Source organism: Echiichthys vipera (assembly GCF_963691815.1).
Source record: "Echiichthys vipera genome assembly, chromosome: 15".
Taxonomy (NCBI): Eukaryota; Metazoa; Chordata; class Actinopteri; order Perciformes; family Trachinidae; genus Echiichthys; species Echiichthys vipera.
This window is the reverse complement of record NC_139840.1, coordinates 29,023,241-29,043,929: the sequence shown is the minus strand read 5'-3', so window position 1 is coordinate 29,043,929 and position 20,689 is coordinate 29,023,241. Positions and strand designations below refer to the sequence as shown.

The 20,689-nt window shown below is 40.3% G+C and overlaps 1 protein-coding gene across 1 annotated transcript in view; it reads right to left on the bottom strand.

Moving 5' to 3' along the window:
- Positions 1–20,689, bottom strand: part of LOC310957335 (xenotropic and polytropic retrovirus receptor 1 homolog) — an 86,849-nt gene that overhangs the window by 54,015 nt on the left and 12,145 nt on the right. The window contains exon 2 of the mRNA XM_083927853.1: positions 4,682–4,733. Within this exon, the coding sequence (XP_083783979.1) occupies positions 4,682–4,733 (52 nt within the window). The remainder of the gene's footprint in view (positions 1–4,681; positions 4,734–20,689) is intronic.

Sequence of the window (20,689 nt, the reverse complement as noted above, 5' to 3'; positions counted from 1 at the left end):
CAACATTTTCAAAAGAGGATCTACAATAGTTGTACAGATAGCAAGAGAATGTGGAATGTTCTAAATGAAATCATGGGGAAAAAATCTACCTGAACTTCTTTTGTTGAAGTGAATGGAGTTTATTTAACCAAGCCATCACAGATTGCTAATTATTTCAATGATTACTTTGTCAATAAGGTTACCAAACTCCGAGAGAGCATGGATTGTACAGTTGTATCAAACTCTGATGAGCTGATCAAAAAGTTCATTATGCAGGACAAAGAGAGTACTTTTGAATTCAATCAGGTTGATGTTGTGCAGGTGGAAATGTTGCTGAGATCTTTGACTATGGGTGGGTCTGCTTGTACAGACAATTTAGATAGCAAGCTGTTGAGATTATCCGTGGAACATATTTCTAAACCAATCTGTCACATATTCAACAGATGTCTCACTAGTGGTGTGTGTCCAACAATCTGGAAGGAGGGAAAGATCATTCCTTTACCCAAAGACACAAAATCCACTTTCTGTGGCCCGAATAGTAGGCCTATTAGCATTTTGCCTGTTCTTAGTAAATTGCTGGAAAAGATTGTATTTAAGCAAGTACAACATTACTTTTCTCATAATAATTTAACAACTAAGTTCCAACATGCATATAGGTCTGGTCATTCCACCTGCACTGCAATGACCCAAATGTCTGATAGTTGGTTAACATCAATTGATGCCTCAATGCTTGTTGGTACTGTATTACTCGACTTCAGTGCTGCTTTTGATGTGATCGACCATGGCATTTTGATTTCCAAACTTGTTAGTTATGGTTTCACTTCTTCTGCTATCAAGTGGTTTGCAAGCTATCTGTCTTATAGGTCTCAAAAAGTTTATTTTAATGGTGCATTATCTTGCAAGAAGTCTCTTGAATGTGGGGTCCCACAAGGAAGCTGCCTCGGACCTCTTTTATTTTCCATTTTTACTAATGATATGCCGTATGTGCTCAATAAGACAACATTGACCATGTATGCAGATGACTCTACTCTGTATTATGCAACACCTACATGCTCAGAACTTAATCAGGTTCTGTCTTGTGAGATTACTGAATAATTTAACTGGATTAAAACAAATAGACTTATCCTAAATATATCAAAAACGACGGCAATAATATTTGGTTCTAGAAGTAGATTATCACATAATCCAACAATAAATGTGCAATTGAACGGCCAGAATATTCAGCAAGTAAAAACTGTAAAACTCCTTGGACTCTGGCTTGATTGCACATTATCATGGTGTGATCATATCAACAAAGTTGTGGGCAAGATGGGTAGAGCTGTTGCAATTACACGTAAATGTGCACCATTCATCAATTCGCAGTTGCTAAAAAGTGTTGTTTGTACATTGGTGCTATGCCATTTAGACTATTGTTCTGTTGTATGGGCTGCTGCATCAAACTGTCTGCTAAAACAATTACAAGTGGCTCAAAACAAAGCTGCAAGACTGGTTCTTAGTTGTTCCACAAGAACTAGTGTTACTGTGATGCATGAACGTCTTGGTTGGCTGACGGTCGAGCATAGACTATCTGCAAACATTTTAATATACTATCACAGAATTATTAATACCAAAACTCCTGGATCTTTTTATGATAAAATAACATATTGCTCAGATTCACATTCACACTACACTAGAGGGGCGGATAGTCGACAAATAGCATTACCACTGCCCAAATCAAACTCAATGAAAAGGACTGCATTTTATAGGGCAACTGTTCTTTGGAACAATCTACCTGTTATGATTCGCGATACAAAGGGAAAATTTGCTTTTAAAAAGAGACTAAGAAGGTTTTATTCATTTTAATTGTTTGACTCAGCAAGGATTGTCCTGTTTATTAATGTATGAACGGAATTTTATCCTTCAACTTTTTTATTGTTTTTATTGTTTTTATTATTGTTCTTAATTTTAAGCTCTTTATTTATTGTTGTGTTTTTATTTTTGGCTAAGGTTGTGACCTTGCCAAATTCAGTGTGTAAAACTGTTTTATGACCTCGGTGGACCCCAGGAAGACTAGCTGTCGTCTAGGCGTCAGCTAATGGGGATCCTTTTCAATAAATTCAAATTCAAATTCTCTGCGGCCCTGAGGTTCTCCGGCAGGCTGTTCCACAGTCAGGGCCATATTAACTGAATGCCACCTCCCCGTGTGTTTTGGTTCTTACTTGTGGTGTGGTTAAAAGACTAGCACCGGAGGACCTCAGGGTCCACAAGGGTCGATAGGGTAAAAGTATTGCAGATAAATAAGAAGGCCCCAGGCCGTTCAAGAAATTTAAAAACCAGTAAAAGAACCTTAAAATCGATCCTGGAGCTGACAGGGAGCCAATGCCGCGATTTCAAAACTGGTGTAATGTGCTCCCGCCCTCTGGTCCTCCTCAGGATGCGTGCGGCTGAGTTATGTTGTAATTTTAAGTTGTACATGTTCTTTTTTGGAAGAACAGAGAGCAGGGCATTACAATAATCTAAACAACAAGAGATAAAAGCATCAGCACATCCGTGATGGCCTGAGAGAGAGATAAGTATTTCACACGGACCAGCACTGTCCTTGTACTGTGCAGCACCTGATAGGTACGACTATAGATAAACAACCTGACATTTCACTCATTTCCTACACGTCTGATTGTGTCTGCTTCCATGGAAGAGTTTGAGTGGTTTTCTTATTTTAGTAGCTGCTGAGCAATTTCGAGTGTTTCAAGTGGGTTAGAGAGTGTGATGACCCTCTCATGAAAACTAACAACAAACAGCAAAACGCATGCCATCAGATCGATAAACAGCTGGCAGATTCAGAACTGAAGCCAATTACAGAGCAAGCAACCTGCATTAGTGGTAAATGAGCTACAGTATATGCATGGGTTTGTGTTTGGCATGTGTGGTAGGCTTGTGTCTTTTCTGATGCTCTGGTAAAAACGTTAATTTAGAGATTATACTGTTTTGTGTATGATTGCGATTTGTTTTATAGTTTATGTTCTGTTACGTAACATCTCTAACTCAAAATAGACTCATTTAGTGGTGAAACTTTTGTCAAAATAAGATGATACCAGGAAAAGACATTGTGCTAGTCATGCTGTTTAGCATTGCTTTAAGATTGTGCAGTGCAGGAGCACAAAGAGGCCTGTCATTACATGATGAGAAATAATGCCTCTGATAACAGGTTTTAAGACATTTTAAGAGTCTTTGAGGCCTTACAATTTGGTCATATTGTGGCTGTTAGTGTATTTTTACAAAGAAACATAATTAAGCAATAATGCGGGGTGAGGTAGCCCCGTATATAAAAGGGATTCAGGAGCGGGAGGTAAAGAACTTCACATGCCAATCTTGATAGCAAAGTATATAAGACAATAAACACTTCATCTATAAATTTCTGGTTGATGTTAGATCGCACCTGCAAGACATTAAGGATGGGCCATATGGCAAAAGTATATCAAGATTTTTTTACAGTAAAATCACAATCACGATTTTATCACATTTTTTTTTACATTTATTTTTAATTATTTTGCAAGTGACTGAACAGTGCAATCAAAGTATTTCCCCTTGTAAAAACATAACCCTAAAAGAAAATATATAACGGAGCATTTAAGCCGAAGAACCTTTCTGAACAGATTTGAATCAGTTTGTGCAATTTTACAAACTTCTGTGTCAAATACAATCAACATTTAACAAACAGCTGACTAAAGATTCCTGTTTTCTTTGCTGGCTGCGGTTTGACTGGACTCCTCACAGTTTCACTCTCAGCACACTACCTGGTTTTTATGTTATTCCTGTCCCGTGTGTTGAAAGTGTGTCGATGGACAGAGAACAACTGATCATGAAGTTTATTTTATATATAATCTAAACAAGACCTCCTCATTTCACTACAAACCCTAAATAAATGTGTTGTTGAAGCTAAAAAGGCCAGATAAGCTATATTTAGAAGAAGCTCATAGGAAATTAATCTCACTGCAGTGTGTGTGTGTGTGTGTGTGTGTGTGTGTGTGTGTGCGTGTGTGTGTATGGCAGCTCTTGCTAGACGGTGGCCTTAGTGTCGCACGCTGCTAAACATACTAGGAGTTCGCTGGTGCACGGCTTGTTCCACACATTCAATGAATAAATGTGGACAGACAGCATCGATGACACACCCTACGGTTCAATATTATATTGAGTACCGCTCCATCCTGGCTTGTGAATGACTGAGCCTTTCAGGGATGCTCCTTTCATACCCAATCATGACACTCACCTGTTTCTAATGAACCCGTTCACCTTTTGAATGTTCCAAACAGGTGTTTCTGAGCATTCCTTAACTTTCCCAGTCTTTTGTTTCCCCTGTCCCAGCTTTTTTGGAACTGCGGCAGGTATCAAATTCATAGAGTGAATATTTGCAAAAAACAGTTTTAATATTAAATATCTTGTCTTTGTAGTGCACTCAATTGAATATAGGTTGAAAAAGAAGTGCAAATAATTGTATTCTGTTTTTATTTATGTTTTACACAACATCTCAACTTCATTGGAATTGGGGTTGTAAATTAGTTTCACATTCATAGGATTCTGGTTATTTTGCCTGTCCATTGAAACTTCCTGTTTCCAACACCAAAAGTAGCTCCACATTCCTTGTTATTATTAGGCCATTAACCACCTAATAACAGAGCAGATCTTAGTGTGTGCGTTGGTGTGTGCGTCTGTGTGTAATTGATACCTTCAATAGATGGAGCCTGGTCCTGAGCAGCATACAGCATCTCCTTGAAAGCCTGCATGCACAAAAGAGAAAAGATCAAATATTATTATTTGAAATATTCATCTTGTGGGACGTCTCCATACGGTTAAAAAGGCGAATTACTCTTAGATCCCCCTATGATAAATATCAGTTTTTTATGAAGCAAATACATTATTCAAATGTATGAATTATAAAGAGTGTCCTGTTGTATAAATATTAGCACTATTAGAAATGAATTCCAGATCATATTCAATCACAGTTTCTGTGATTAGTCCCAATATTCAATAAATTAAATCTTTAAAATGTAAATACTATTAGAGTGATTAGCTTGAGTAACACAATCAAGTCCTTGAGAGTGTACATCAACAAAGAGTGTGACATAAGGTACACACTTATTGTCTGGCCTGTTTGAGGTGAGTTATTGTGACAATGATGGACGTAGCGATTATTAGCTCATTATTTTAAATGAAATACTGTTACGGTTAAATCAACTATCATCTCCAAACTACACAGGGCTGCTGAGTTGCTTCTCAGAGTAAAGTCTTGCATTGGGACTCATAATTAAGAGGAGGAGATTCAAGGGCAAACATGGATGGAAGAAATGAGAAGCTGTTTACTGACAGATAAACAGGGTGGAAGTAGGGGTGTGTGATATATGTCGTCTATGATAGCATCGGAATTATTGTTTCAACCACAATAATGAGTATGTCAATATAATTTTTCCAAAACAATCATAACACACCTTTTTTGAGAGGCCACACATTCACTGCATGTTTAAGCCTAGTCAGAATGACTGCAGCACATGCTGTGTTCATGCTCCACAACAACAACAAACCAAGCTAACGTAGCTGCGTTTATGGCTCAAGTTAAACATGAGTGAACAAAAAGATCCAGGAGACAAAACTCTACCAGCCTTGGAATCGATGATAAATGTCGTCATTTAATATCTGAACTTGGATCATCCTCACTCGCATGGATGTGGATTGGCTTTGAAAATAATGATGTCAAAAGATGCCAATCTGCAAACTATATTGGAAAGCGTTTGCCGACGAAAAAACAATGCTGTTTCACCATCTGTGAATTAACAACAGCACAGACTATGAAGAATAAGCTAAGGTCAGCTAAGGTACCGACAAGAAAACACCTTAGAGCACAGCAGTTAAATGTGTATCCACATTCCAATGTCCATGCCTTCTAGTTCAAATATTATGAGTATTGTTTACATTAGGGGGAAGTTTGTTAGTGCAATATTTTATGAAGTAAATCCTATAGGCCACTTTGAATTGTTTTCCATATACTTGCATTACTTGATCTCAATACAATGAAATAACTTGCAGTAGCTCAGTTTTAGCTTTTCCAGCTTTGGCTTCAGGCTTTGTTTCAAAATCACAGGAGGAGACGCTTTTATTTTGTCCTCTGGCCAAAGTCTCCGGTGCCAACCTCCGTCACTTCACTCCAGAAAGCTCCAACTGAGCTGCTGTGAATGTTAAAACCTTATATGTCATTCGCATCTCTGCAGTGTAAATAGTGCCGCTGTCATACAGTCTTTTACCGCTGACATATTGAATCCAACGAGCCACCTTAAATATTAAATTGATAAACTATTTATTCTCCCTGAATGTCAACCACATAATACTATTCTGTTTTTCTCACTTCTCAACACTCCTGTGCGTTCTGGCAGGACTACACCCCTGCCTGCCCCTCCCCATTGTTGTGAGGCAGTTATCCACATGATGGCAGTGATGAGCGCAGCTTTTTAGGTTGATCAACAACAACTGGTGGTGACCAAATAAAACGCACAGTGCTCAGTGCACAGTAGACGCTCAGCACCTGCTGATGGTCTTTGTAGCAGAGTGTAAATACATAGCGCTCCCATGCAAAAGATAAAAAATATATACATCGCCCTCAGGGAAAAACAATTTGGGGAAGACAATGGAACCAGGCAGAGTGTTTTCATTGTGCTGGGAATGACTTAGTTAATCTAGAGATTTTTTTTGGGACCAATCAACTAGTTGAAGAGTAGGTAGAACTTCAGTATCAATTGATTTTCCACAATATATGGACCAAATGCAATTACATCTACTGTGAAAGGGTTTGATCCATAATGCCTACCAGGGTTTCTATTATCCGGTTAGGGGTGTTAATTTAGCTTCTCTTTGCCTGACCAATTGCTAAGCCTCGTTCACGGATCATTAAAGGTTTTGTGTGTAACTTCTTCAATGTATTAATCAGAGCTCCACATCAATGTTTGCCCAGAGCTAGTTACCTCTGTGTTCGGGCAAGTGATATGTCTCATTCAGTTGTTTGATGAGTTAAGTGAAAAATCAATCATTTTTCCCATGTTGAAAACCGCTATCATGGGCATGGAAATGTGAAATACTAGAACATTTCACATCAAAACTAATGTCATTCATACAGGCAAGATGCAAATTTGTGACAGTTTTTCAACTAAAGGTTTGAATATTGACAGCAGCTCATCTACCACGGGCGATTTTTGATAGAGGTCCTTCTGGGGACGTTGCTAAAGCACGGCGGAAGAGATTGAGGAGACTTACAAGATTGACGAGCAATGTAGTGTTGTCACGATACCAGAATTATGACTTTAGTACGATACCTGCCTCAAATATCACAATACCAGTGACGGTTGCTCTAAGACTGCAAGGGAAGCACAGCTTCCCCTAAAATGTCACCAAAAAAAAGTGGTGAAATATGTACTGCTGTGTGTACATTTCATTGACTAAATACACGCTAGAAAGCCTTCATCTTTTGTTTAGAACCAGCTACTTATCACAGGTAACCGGCACAACTTCCTTCTCATTCATCCCCACAGTGCTACAGCACTTTACGCAGTCAAACGCTCAGCTTCTACTGACTTCAATGGGGAAGTGTAGAGGGGGTTGTTCCACTGCAGCCAAACTCCAACGCACATTGGATAAATGCTAGGCTTTGTCCCGCCCATCGAACGGCCAAACACAACGACTTAAATTGTTTGGCGACTCTGGTCTGTCACTCTGCGGTTTCTTTCCCAAATGCAGCATAAACATACAGTGGGCGGCAGCTGCGGAGCCTCTCCCCCCAGTCATGATCACTCACACTCACAGGCGGTCACACTTCACAGTAGCCTGGCGCAGCAGCTCCAGCTGGGCCAAGGCTGTTTAAGCAGCCTAGCTCTGCTGGCCATTGAGAGGACACTGGTCAAGTCGTTGGAAAAGACGCCTAGATGGTATGACAAAGTCACAGATCATTTTCTTGTAAAAGGAACGAAGGGTAGAATTTACATCTAAATAAACAAACACATTTATGATGTAGGCCGGAAAAATTAGCTTCCCCTCCTTGAAAGACCAGCAGCCGCCACTGATATATACTGATAATGAAACGATACCACTGTGGAAAATAAAACATCATCAAGTTTAGTAATAGATTAAAATACTATGTGGAACTTAAAATTATTCATTTATTTCTTATTAAACCACATCGGACAGTTAAACAGTTAGCTTTACCCCTAACTGCTTCGATCCAAAAAACTTCCCTTGTCACTAAATAAACACTCGCTTGACTTCACATTACATCCAGGGGATTTCACTCCCTGCGTCTAAGTCTAGGACCAGGTCTGCTGCTTAGCTTTTGGGTCAGAAAGCCCCCCCCCCCCCAAAAAAAAATCTTCAGATTTCCACCCAAACCTTTGTTATTTTTATTAAATATTTAAAATTAACATTTAATAAACACATCATAATAAAAATGCAGCATTATGTGGTTGTTGAGTGCTTGCTTGACTGCTTGAATTGAAATCATGTGTCATCTTATGCATAAAAGCTTTGGACTGTAGCAGTGCACTGTGCATGGACTGCTAACTAGAATCTTTCTGTCTAAGACGGTCAGCAGGAGAACTCATGGCACTTTCAGCCATATCTGTCTCTGTCATACAGATTATAAAGTACCGATACCAATAAAACGTGAAATAGAATAGTTTTTAATCGCAGGGTATTGCGGTACTTTTCTAGTATCAGTTTACCGTGCAACACTAGAGCAATGTGAGAGAGCGACCAGTGCAGGGAAGAGATGCAGTTCATCTGTAAAGATATCAAGTGATTATACAGTAGCTTACAGTTTGAGCACAAACTAATGCTGCAGCTCCTCAAGACCAGCAGAGGCGTCCCGTGTCTTGTTTCTACCAGCTGCTGAGTGGAGGGTTAGCAGTTAGCTATGGAGTGAGTATTGCCTTCAGCCAAGAAAAGCTAACCCTGAGCTACTGTAAACCTTTTAGTGAAATGCTCTGAATGTATCTGAGTTCATATGTACATTGTGTACATATTGGCTTTTATTGTGAAAGTTAGGAACAGCAGTGGATTGAGGTTTAAGGAGTAATAAAAATTTGCCAGCTGATACACAGATGTTTAAAAAAGGTCTGGTAGAGGTCTATGGAGCTTCTGCATTTTTGGCTATTTACGGTGCGATTCAAACTTGATCCAAAAAGAATAAGGTTGCTTTTTCACTGCATAATATTCATGGTCCGTGTGAAAGCGCTCATGTATTTTGTGACTGTAAAGCAGGTGTGTATGTGTACACCACAAACTTATAACTCTAAATATGAGGAGACCAATAGCTTTTTGCCACAGGAAGCCACCTACTGTATGTTTATGCTAATAAAGCAGTTTGAAGCGAGGCTGATGATTTAACCTTAACACCTAGCTAGGTGGTATGTGTTTGTAAAATGAAAATTAACACACAAAATCCAAGGTGGCTGACTTTGTCAGGCCAAAAAAAAAAGAAAAAAAAAGTTAAATGTTCTTCAAGATGAGAGCAATGATCTCACCAAATTGCATGAACATCAAAAACTTGTTCCTAAAAATGGTGTGTGTTTGGTAACACTATGGAGCCAGCTTGCCCTACTCGAGCCCAATTACCACAGAACTTTGCAATGTTAACCCGGTTTTGAGGAGTTTCCCCAAGACCCAAGTGTAGCTGAGTTGTAAAATAAATAATAAATTAGTTTAAATTGTGAATTATTGTTCATTTTTTTAACATTAATAAATTAAAATAATTATCCAAATCTGTTATTTTTTATATATTTTTAATAGGCCTACATTTTTCATTTTGGATAAGTAAGTTTGGCTTTCCCTATTTCCCTCCAGTACACAGTTGAAAAAGTTTAGGTCATCTGAAGGCACTGTGTCAGATGATTGCTGTGCTATCTGCCTCTCTGACCTGCAAAGTTTACTGGACCTGTTGTTAGGCAAATGTACTTAACACACTGCGCCTAATTTTCTAAAACATGCTTCATAACATTGTGACCTTTACAGGACCACAGTCTGAACAATGGACTTGCAAATGTAATTGCAGTTCCGAACTTTTTTCAAAACTGTACTAATGCATCAGTGCAATGTCAACACATCGGTGACATCAATGTCGACATTGTGCTGATGCATAAGTATAATTTTTGCCTTTGTTGCTCCCCCTCTATCCTGTAATAATGCAGTGTTGATGATGCAGCCAGTCAGTCTCCTTCATGCTCTGTGTTAGTAAATCTGCAGTTTATGCTGCAGCTTGTCTCTGCTGTGGAGAAGGCTCAGTAAGTACTGGTAGGACAGGAGTACAGTCAGCTTCTTTCATGCGCTTTCGCTCAAAGGTTAGATAGAGTGGTCAGTCAGTGTTTCAGAATGCCAACAGCACAAGACCACAATGGCCTCACTGTGTAAGACTGCATGCCACTCAAAAAAGGGAGAGCTGGTTTCTGCAGAAAAACAGATGAGCAAGCCAAGGTTATGCTGAATCTCACACAGCCAGACAGAGATCGGGACTCTGAGTTTGAGACTCGGACTCCAGTCGCGCTTAAGTCACAATTGTGACTTGGGACCTTACTCTGAGATGCACAAGCTGCCACACTCCACAGATGACACAGAGAGAACATCACCTGCTGCTGGAAGGAAGTGCCAAAAACTGCAGTTCTCCGAGTGTCCAGTGGGAGTAATTTGCACAATAGAGCAGTTTCTCATTGACCCCCATGTTACATAGCCTGTTTTTCACTATTTAAGGACTGGTACAAAAAAAAAAACATTCTAGTCTGTATGTTTAAGTCATATCTCCATGACACAATTAGGAGGGGGAATTTTTTTTGTACCAGGCTAGTTTTTATTTTATTGGAGGTTAAAGTTTATGAATAATTATGGACGCACACACGCGCACACACACACACACACACACACACGCACGCACGCACGCACGCACGCACATAAATAAAGTTATCTATCCATCAACATATATACATACATACATATATACACACACACAGTAGGGATGCCCCGATCAGCATTTTTGGGGGCCGATCCAAACACTGATCACAGGAATCATAAATCTGCTGACACCGATTACAGCATGGATGGGAGAATAATAATAATAATAATAATAATCCTCAATGTCCTGTATTTACAATCTAGCCTTGTGCACCACTATAAGTGGTAAAACTATTTTTTTTATCAACTTTTTATATGTGCAAACATTACATGCCCTGCCTTACTCCCCAAGTGAAAAAAAAATAATTTAACAAAAAGAGGTATGTAGTTTACTGCCACTGCATCACTTAATAGCCCTTAACCACAAGGAAACACAAATTACATCCATTTGATGGAAAAAAAGATATATTTATAGTTATTTTCCACAAGAGAGTAGTTCACAGATTATGGATAAATAACCTTAGCGCAAACAAATAAACATTAACTAAAAGGCAAAAAGCAAGTTCTACTGAATGGAACAAAAAACAAAATGTATTCCCATCGATGAAACAAAATAAACAGCCATTTTTATTCAAGTTATGCCAGCAAAAGTCAAAAACTGGTCAGTCAAAACTGAGTAAAGCAGACTCTATGGCACTGCTTAGGCTACCATATTTTTAAAGGCCTATCTTAATTACTTGAAAGCATGAATGGCAAGTTTTTCTTTATGAATATTAGCATCGTTACATTTTTGGAGGTTAACCTATTCCTTTTCTCATCCACAACGTGTGCTGCAGTGCTGAATAGTCTCTCGCTATCCACACTGGTGCATGGTGTGCACAAGTAGGCTCGTGCTCCTTCTGCAAGTGCGGGAAACCGCTCCTTATTAGCCTGCCAGTAAGCAAGTGGCTGTCCACTATGTGATGTCAGGGGCTCAGAGAGGTAGAGGTTAATCTATGAGGTGAGTGGAGACTCCTGAGCTCTCAGTTCCTCATTTTCATCTACCAGCTCTGCAAACATAGCTTGTAGAGAGCTGACAGCTGATTTCTTTTTTTGTGGTGACTTAGCCCACATGCCATCAAGCTGATGGGTTGTTGAGTGCTGTGGCCTGGAAGGGCAGCCACAACATCCCCAAGCACATCACGCAGGTGTGGCTTGAGATGGTCAGGGAAGTACCGTATTTTCGCGACTATAAGGCGCATATAAAAGTCTTTTTTTTTCCTCAAAATGTGCGGCGGTGCGCCCTATGTGTGTTACTGCGGACGTTGTTGAGACCACCGTGTGAACGTTCAAGGGGGATAGTGGGCGTGGATTGTGTATAAAAGAACAGGTATGTGCTTTATGCAGAACATTGTTGTGATAACAACCCTGAGAATGGCAAAGAGACACGCATATGAGGCACAGTTTAAACTGAAGGCTATCAGCTACGCAGAGGAACATGGAAATCGAGCAGCCGCAAGAGAATTCAAGATTAATGAATCGATGGTTCGCAAGTGGAGGAAGATGGAAAACGAACTCCGACAGGTGAAGAAGACGCTGCTGAGTTTCCGCGGACATAAGGCGAGGTGGCCCGAGTTGGAGGAAAGACTCGAGCGGTGGATCATTGAGCAAAGAACGAGTGGGGCGAGCGTTTCGACGGTCACTGTTCGACTAAAAGCAGTAACGCTAGCGGAGGAAATGAAAATTGAACATTTTCAAGGAGGTCCGTCGTGGTGCTTTCGTTTTATGAAACGGTGCCATTTTTCCATCCGGACCAGGACTACAGTAGCGCAGCAACGTCCGGCGGATTATATTGAAAAGCTGGCAAGCTTCCACTCCTTCTGCAGCAAACACATCGCCGACAAAAGCATCCAGCCAAGCCACATCACCAACATGGACGAGGTGCCGCTCACTTTCGACATCCCGGTGAGTCACACGGTGGAGAAGAAGGGGACAAGAACGGTAGCGATACGCACAACGGGGTATGAAAAAGCTTCCTTTACTGTTGTGCTTGGCTGCCACGCAAATGGACAGAAACTGCCGCCTATGGTGATTTTTAAGAGGAAGACTTTGCCTAAAGAGACTTTTCCAGCTGGAGTCGTTATTAAGGCAAATGAAAAAGGGCTGGATGGATGAGGAGATGATGAAAGAGTGGCTGAGGGAGGTGTATGTAAGGAGACCTGGTGGTTTTTTCCGCGCATCACCATCGCTGTTAATCTGTGACTCCATGCGTGCCCATCTCACAGCCGATGTGAAAAACAAGGTGAAACAAATGAACGCTGTGCTTGCTGTTATTCCGGGAGGTCTGACAAAGGAACTTCAACCGCTCGACATCGGCGTGAACCGGCCGTTTAAAGTAAGGCTGCGAGCGGCGTGGGAGCGATGGATGACCGACGGAGACCACAGTTTCACGAAAAGTGGAAGGCAGCGCCGGGCAAGTTACGCCACAGTTTGCGGATGGATTGTAGATGCTTGGGCTAACGTGTCTGCTGGCACTGTTGTTCGAGCTTTCGCAAAAGCCGGCATCATTTCCGAGGAGCCGCAAGGCACGGAAAGTGACTCTGACAGCGAAGAAGGGGAAACTGGCATGTCTGATTTAGCGCAGCTGTTTAATTCAGAAACAGAGGATGATGACTTTGATAGCTTTGATTAAATACTTTGTAATAAATACATGTAATAAATACATGAAATACATACTCAGTTTTGCTCCCGCTCTATTTTTAAATACGCAGTAGAGGTATTTAAACGTAGTAGAGAATATGTACAGGTATATAAAACCCGCGCCCTATAATCCGGTGCGCCGTATGTGTGTTAAATACAGTAACGGCACACATAACTCAGACTGCGCCTTTTAGTACGGTGCGCCGTATGGTCGTGAAAATACGGTATCGTCTTTTATATCTTTAAATTGAGAAAAAAATCTGAAATTAGTTGCGTGTTCTGTAGGCTACACAGATCGGAATTGCTAAACACTTAGAACAGCACATCTGAACTGCCACATGGCAAGTAATAACAGACAAAATGTAGAAGAGTGGCAGTGTACATTGATTGATTTATCTTTAACCTTCAGATCAATCACACGTATGCCCCTGGGGACCTTACAGATGCTAAACATTTACCATCTCATCATCTCATTGCATTTATTGTCTGTGAGACTGTAATGATTTAGATTTAGGCTAAGTAAAATAGGTTTCTCACCTTGGATCCAGATTGGTTGCAACTGCATAGAGGTTTTCAGATCCAATGTCAGCAAATCGTCTTTGGACGGCTTCAAGCAATGTTGTTTTTGAAGTTTTCATTCCGTGGTCAGAATAAACTGTTTTTTCCAGGAGGCGTGTGAGGGCTTTAATGGAAAGAACAACATCAGCAGCTGTTGCAGATGATGAGCTGATCTGTTGCTTGAGCTCCTAATTTCCACTGGTTACTGGTGAATGAACACGGCAATTCATGATCAGCTGCATAGGCAGAAAGAGACAGTTTCTGCTCCAAGAGACTGTGGAGCATGTACAATCTGCTGTTCCATCTCGTTGGAACTACCTGTTGAAGTGTTTTGGTTGTCTGGCCCAGTTGCTTCTGAATATCATGAAGACGGGAGTAAGCTAACGGGGAATGTTTGAAATGTCTTATGATGCGTCTCTGTGAACTGATGATATCCGAAATACTTCAATGTGACATTACTCCCTCGGAGACAACAAGCTGTAGCGTATGTGCCATACACGGTAAGCTGGGCAAGACTGCCACTCTTATGGCCTTTTCCATGTTCCGTGCATTTTCCCTTAAAATAGGACGGACTTTCTCTCTTGGGATGTCCCAGGACTCAAACATACGTCCGAAGACGCCTGCTAATGCATCGGCTGTGTGTGACCCCGTGAATTCTTGGCATTGCAGTACAAGGTTGTTTCGCTGAAAGTTTGGGTCGATGAAATGCACTGTTAAACTTAACATCGACATGGGACGTGCACTCGAAGTCCAAATATCAGTTGTGAAACTGCTTGATGTGACATTGTCTTTCAAAAGTCTGTTGGTGTGTGTGTAAACGGTCTCGTGAAGTTGAGGGAGACTTACATCCGTTAGGTATTTAGGTCCGGGGGGGTATAGCATGGCTCCAGGTTAAAAACATCAACCGTTGGAACCCCGTGTCTTCTACCCCAGAAAGAGGCAGCTCGTCAAGTCGAATCAATTCCATAAGCTTTGTTGTTATATCCATCCACCTTTTACTGTCCCTGCTGTAAGGCTCCAGGCGTCTAAATTTTTCACTCATGGTGAACTGAGTGACGGCTGTCTTTGGGGTTTGTTTTGCGCAGGCTTGTTTCTCATACTCGCCGTATTCTGTTGTGTGGCGCATTCTCAAATGTCGGAAGAAGTTAGTTGTGTTAAATTGTCGTTGTTAGTTACCACCTCTTGGAATTTCGGCATCGCATGACTTGCAAACAGCAAGTTTCACATCTTTTTCGGAAACTGTGAAAAAATTCCAGACCTCATGCTGCAAGTGCCAGCCTTATTCATGAGCGCAGAGTAAGGTAATTTACGTCACGGTAATATATATATATATATTTATTTGCGATCAGCTTTTCTGATCTGCACTTTCAGAGCCCATCGATCAACCTGTTTAGGGTCCATATCGGCCGAAAACGATCGGCTGCCGATCGATCGGAGCCTCCCTAATATACAGTGCCTATAGAAAGTCATGATACCCTTTTGAAATAGTCAAGTTTTTTTTCAGCGTGATTTACACATTTTGCCTTAAAACATTCAAGTGAAATAGCTTTTTTCAAAATTTCTGAAAAGTAATAAAAAATGAAAAACTAGAATACCGGGCTTGGAAAAGTGCGGAGTCCTCAGATTTAATCCTTTGTGGAGGCACCTTTTCCTTTAATTACAGCCATCAGTCTGTTTGGATATGTCTCTACCAGCTTTGTGCACCTAGATTGGAGAATACTTCCTCATTCTTCCCTCAGAACTGTTTGAGTTCAGTCAAATTCTGTGGTGAGCGGTGATGGACTGCTCTCTTCAAGTCCATTCACGGATGTTCTGTAGGATTCAGGTCAGGGCTCTGACTAGGCCACTCTAGGACATTCACCTTCCTGTCCTTTAGCCACTGTGTTGTTTTATGGAGATATGTTTTGGTTCCTATTCATGCTGGAAGGTAAACCACCTGCCCATTTTCAAGTGTCTAACAGAGGGCTGCAGGTTTTCCTCATGAATTTCGGTGCACTTGGCAGCATCCATTTTCTCTTCAATCCTGACCAACTGCCCAGTCCCTGCTGAAGAGAAACAAGCCCACAACATCATGCTGCCACCACCATGCTTCACTGTAGGGATGGTGTGTTTGGTTTCTGACAAACATAGCGCTTAGAGTTCAGCCCAAAAAGTTCAATTTTGATCTCATCTGAACATGTTACCTTTTACCACGTGGCATCAGAATCTTCAGTATTTTTTAATGAGACTCAGGGTGACATTTTTTCAGAAGAGGCCTCTTTCTTGCCACCCTGCCATACAGGTAGAACTTGTGAAATTGTTGTCACATGCACAGACTTGTAACTCCTTCAAGGTCACCATGGGCCTCTTGATAGCTTCGCTGATCAATCTTTTCCTGGCTCGGTCATCCAGTTTGGAGGGGCGGCCCGATCTAGGCCAGGTCTGGGTGGAGCCATATCCCTTCGACTTCTGGACAATACTCTGAAAGGTCCTCAGAGGGATAGTTAAAGCCTTTGAAATCTTTTTAGATCCTTCTCCTAACTTACCTTACCACAACTTTATCTTGGAGCTCTTTTGAAAGCATCTTTCCAACCATGGTGAATTCTTTGTGTAACCATGAACTACTAGGAGTGGAATCCTCAAGGAACATCTGATTTTATTCTGAAGTAAAATTAAAATTACCACAGTTGTCAGGTGGAGGCCAATTAACTTGGTGTGTAATATGGAAGGTAATTGGTTATACCTGAGAATGTTTATAATGGTTATTCTAAAGGGACTCGTCTTTTCCAACCCTGCTTTTCTAGTTTTTAATTTTGTATTAATTTTCAGAAATTTTGAAAAATAAAATTCACTTGAATGTTGAAAGGAAAAATATGAAAATCACGCTGGATTTTTTTTATTATTTATTTATTATCATTTCAGGCTGTAAAACAAAAAAAAAGTTCTATAGGCACTGAATATGTGTTCGCACACACACCCTTCAGTTACGTGTTTTATTTTTTATTTATTTTATAAGTGTTGTTATTGATGTTGTTTGTATTGTTCTAATCTTTATTTAATTAATTCTGCCTTAATTTTTTGTAATTTTCTCCTTGTGGTATCAAACATGGTGTCAAGTATTGATTTTTTTTCCTGGTTATTGATATTGACTTTGAAATTCTAGTATCGTGACAAACCTAATGCATATAATGTTGGTATAACGGACAGTGCAACACTTAGTTGGTTAGTGTTTTACAGCAAAACTATTGATTTTCAAGTTAGGAGTCATATTTCAGTGGTGTTGTGTCAATCTTTTATTGTTTTTTGTGGTGTAGGCTGCCTGGGCATACAGTGTTGAGTTGAGTGCAACGTTTAATGACAAAGTCGCTAACATGACTGACCACAATGACAGAGCGCATTTACCATGCAATCTTGCAGCTAAACCTTGACACGGTATTACATGAAAAACCTACGGTTGAAGTTGGTGGCCTTTTCATATGGCAGTCGACTGTTTAGCAGTATATGGTTACATCCGTAGTCCACGTTCATCCATACCATGGATAAAATACCACCACAGCCTCATCTTATACCACCCTCAAATATTGAATTGCTTTTTGGTTTGTTTAAAGTGAAACTAGCAAGATATTATTCCACCTCCCTAGCACCACACAGGGCTGTGGTGCAGTGAACGCCTTATCTCTGTTGCAGCACATGTTGTTGATGAAAAAGCAGAACTACTTCTCTTTGTCAAAAAAACCTACCACTAACGAAGTAGGCCTGGACTTTAGTGTCAGATGGAAAACATCGTTTCATTGTTAGTCTCCGTCCACTCTTCTTCTGTTTCTGTCCTCTAATATGTCTGACACTGACTATAATGACTCGTATCTGAGAACATTTTGTCACTAGAGAAGTGTTTTCACATTCCTCTTTTGAAGAAGGAAATATCTGTTCACTTCTATGAAATCTGACATTCAAACGTTTTCCAGGCAGATTTAGTTGGAACATCACTACTCCATAAACCAATCGCTGTCTAATGTGAAACACTATTTGACGGGGGACAGAAAGGTGAAACCTCCAGCTCAGAGTGAACCGTCAGTACAGAGAGACACCACACTGTCATCACAGCTGTCAGCCACTGACAGTTACAAGCTAACAAACAACAGAAACCAGGAAATGATGCTAACTACACTTACCATGGTGATACGTCTGCAGCAGACTCAAGTGTGTAGCGCTGCAACAACTGATCGAATAAACCGAATCAAGTTGTCAACAAATTTCATCAGCGATTAGTTGGATCTATGTAATGATGCACATAATTCCAGCTCCATCGCTGAGGATTGTTTTTATTTCTATGAAGGAAATCCATGTTAAACATAATATTAATCATAGCAGTTTGGAAATACTTGAACACGTGTCTGGAGTGGGACTTTAAATTTTTCATGTCTGTGGAGGATAACACAGATGTCATACTATCATCAGCAACATCACTATCAAGATGACCTGTTTCTGTCGTTATTCTGTCCAAAAGTTGGCCATTTGTGATTTTGACAAAGGTGAACCGTAAAATAAAGCCGTATTCAGTCCAGATGTATGTTGGAGGAGCGCTACCTACTGTACCGGAGGAAGAGTTTCTCTGTCATTTTCCCATTCAACCCCCTTTCATGTATAGGAGGGGTATAGAGAGCTACAGTATAATTTCTTTCTACTGTTTTACTCAATCCTTCCATTTGCTTGTCTTTTCAGCTTTTATTTCCTCCCTTTGTCCATTTATTTTCAATATAATATTTCCTGCAACCATCTCCCTCTCTGCCAACTCTCTTCTCTTTCTCACCACTTCTATTTTACCTAATCTCTTTTATACATTCCTTTACCCTCGTCTCAGTCCCTCCCTCTTCTCCCTAAACCCCACCCACAAGGAGAAAAACATTTGATATGTTGACACCAACTAAGCTTGTTTCACTTTGGACGATTGACTGTGCTTTCAGGGAGTTCAGAAATGTTGAAAATAATTAATCTATCTCAATTAATATGCAAATTATTACAGTCAATTGCTCCAAAATCCAAAGATTCTGTATGTTATTTAGTTGAGTTTAGGCGAGCAATAAATAATTATTTTCATCATCAATTCATCTTATCTAATCACAATATACTTAACCCTTTGAACCAGGGGTTAAAATGAACTTTCACCGACTCCCCGAAAAACATTTTGAACTTTCCTGAATCGCCCCGAATATTTCCCAAAATCTTTTTTACATTTTTTGTTGTAACTTAATGATAATATAATAAAAACACAATACATTATGTTGTTAAAATAATATATTTATTTTTCAAACTACATTTATTTAGCTTGTATCACTATTATATTGTTTGTTTGTTTAATGCACCAAAAGGAGTTGCACAATCTTGTTGTATGCAATACAAGGACAATAAAGGTCATTCTATTCTATTAAAGATGAAACCCAGCACCCTCAGACACAGAACTGTGGTCTACGTGACCTTCTGCCACTACTCCTTCATGTAGTGACTGCATTTTGTGAGTTGAATTCGTCATGAGGACATTGTAGCAGCAAGTTAAAGTATCAGGTGTTTTGTAAACCGAAATAATGATAATACACAGAGATTTAGAGCTTGATATCTCTGAAGCTAACAGACTGCCATTAAAAACAATTGGTAATAGCCCTGCTAACGTAAACTTTGACAGTCTACCTGTTGTGTTGATGGTGGATAACTTGTGGATAATTTGCTTAAACAGAAAAGTATGATAACCAACAATCTTGGTGTGATGAGTATACGGTTTAGGTGTTATTAACTTGTTTCAACAATATAATAGTGTACAACTGCTTATGTTAGCTAGCTAGCAGACAATGCTAATCTGCTTACCAGTTACTATTAGAGTTTAGACAATAAGATGAAAGTGATGGAATATCTAAACATAATAATATCGGTGCGTGAACATGTCTGGATGTGTGGGAGGTTAAAGTATCAGTAGTTATTTAAAATCAAAATTCCCACAGTTTCCTAGCTTACTAGCTTAAACTGGCATCGTTACCCACTAAAATGCCCCGAAACTAGCGTACATCGATATTGTTAATGAACATGGCGGTGGTGATTCTGTAGTTAACGTTACTGGCCTTACCTCAGGCTCTGTGGGTCGTACTGGAGGACTGGGGGGCTGGGCTCTGTGCTGGGTGCGCTCAGACTGCCCCTATTTTTGCTTCAGCCAGCGCAGCATGGCCGAGCACCACAGCACAGTGACAGCAGAGAGTAATACAGTACTATGACAATAGAGCATCTTCGTCTCAACTCGAGCGGCGAGCAGTGCAAAAGAAGCGTGCGTCTCACTGAACAAAACAAACTCGAGCCATTTCTTCTACCGACCTGTTCTGGTTTACAGAAAGTGTTGAAAACTTAAACAGAAAATGAAGTCAGTGCCCACAAAACTCTCTTCGTCCAGAGAAGGAATATTGATTGTCCCGGAGACAATTAATTACGTACCCGTAAACTTTTATTCACCCACAGCCCCGGGTTTATCTGAAGTGTTCTTGCTTTCTGCTGCTCACTTGTTTTGCTGAGGCCTGGCACTTGTCTGCACTGATGTGTAGCAGTAGCCTACATTAATAAACGC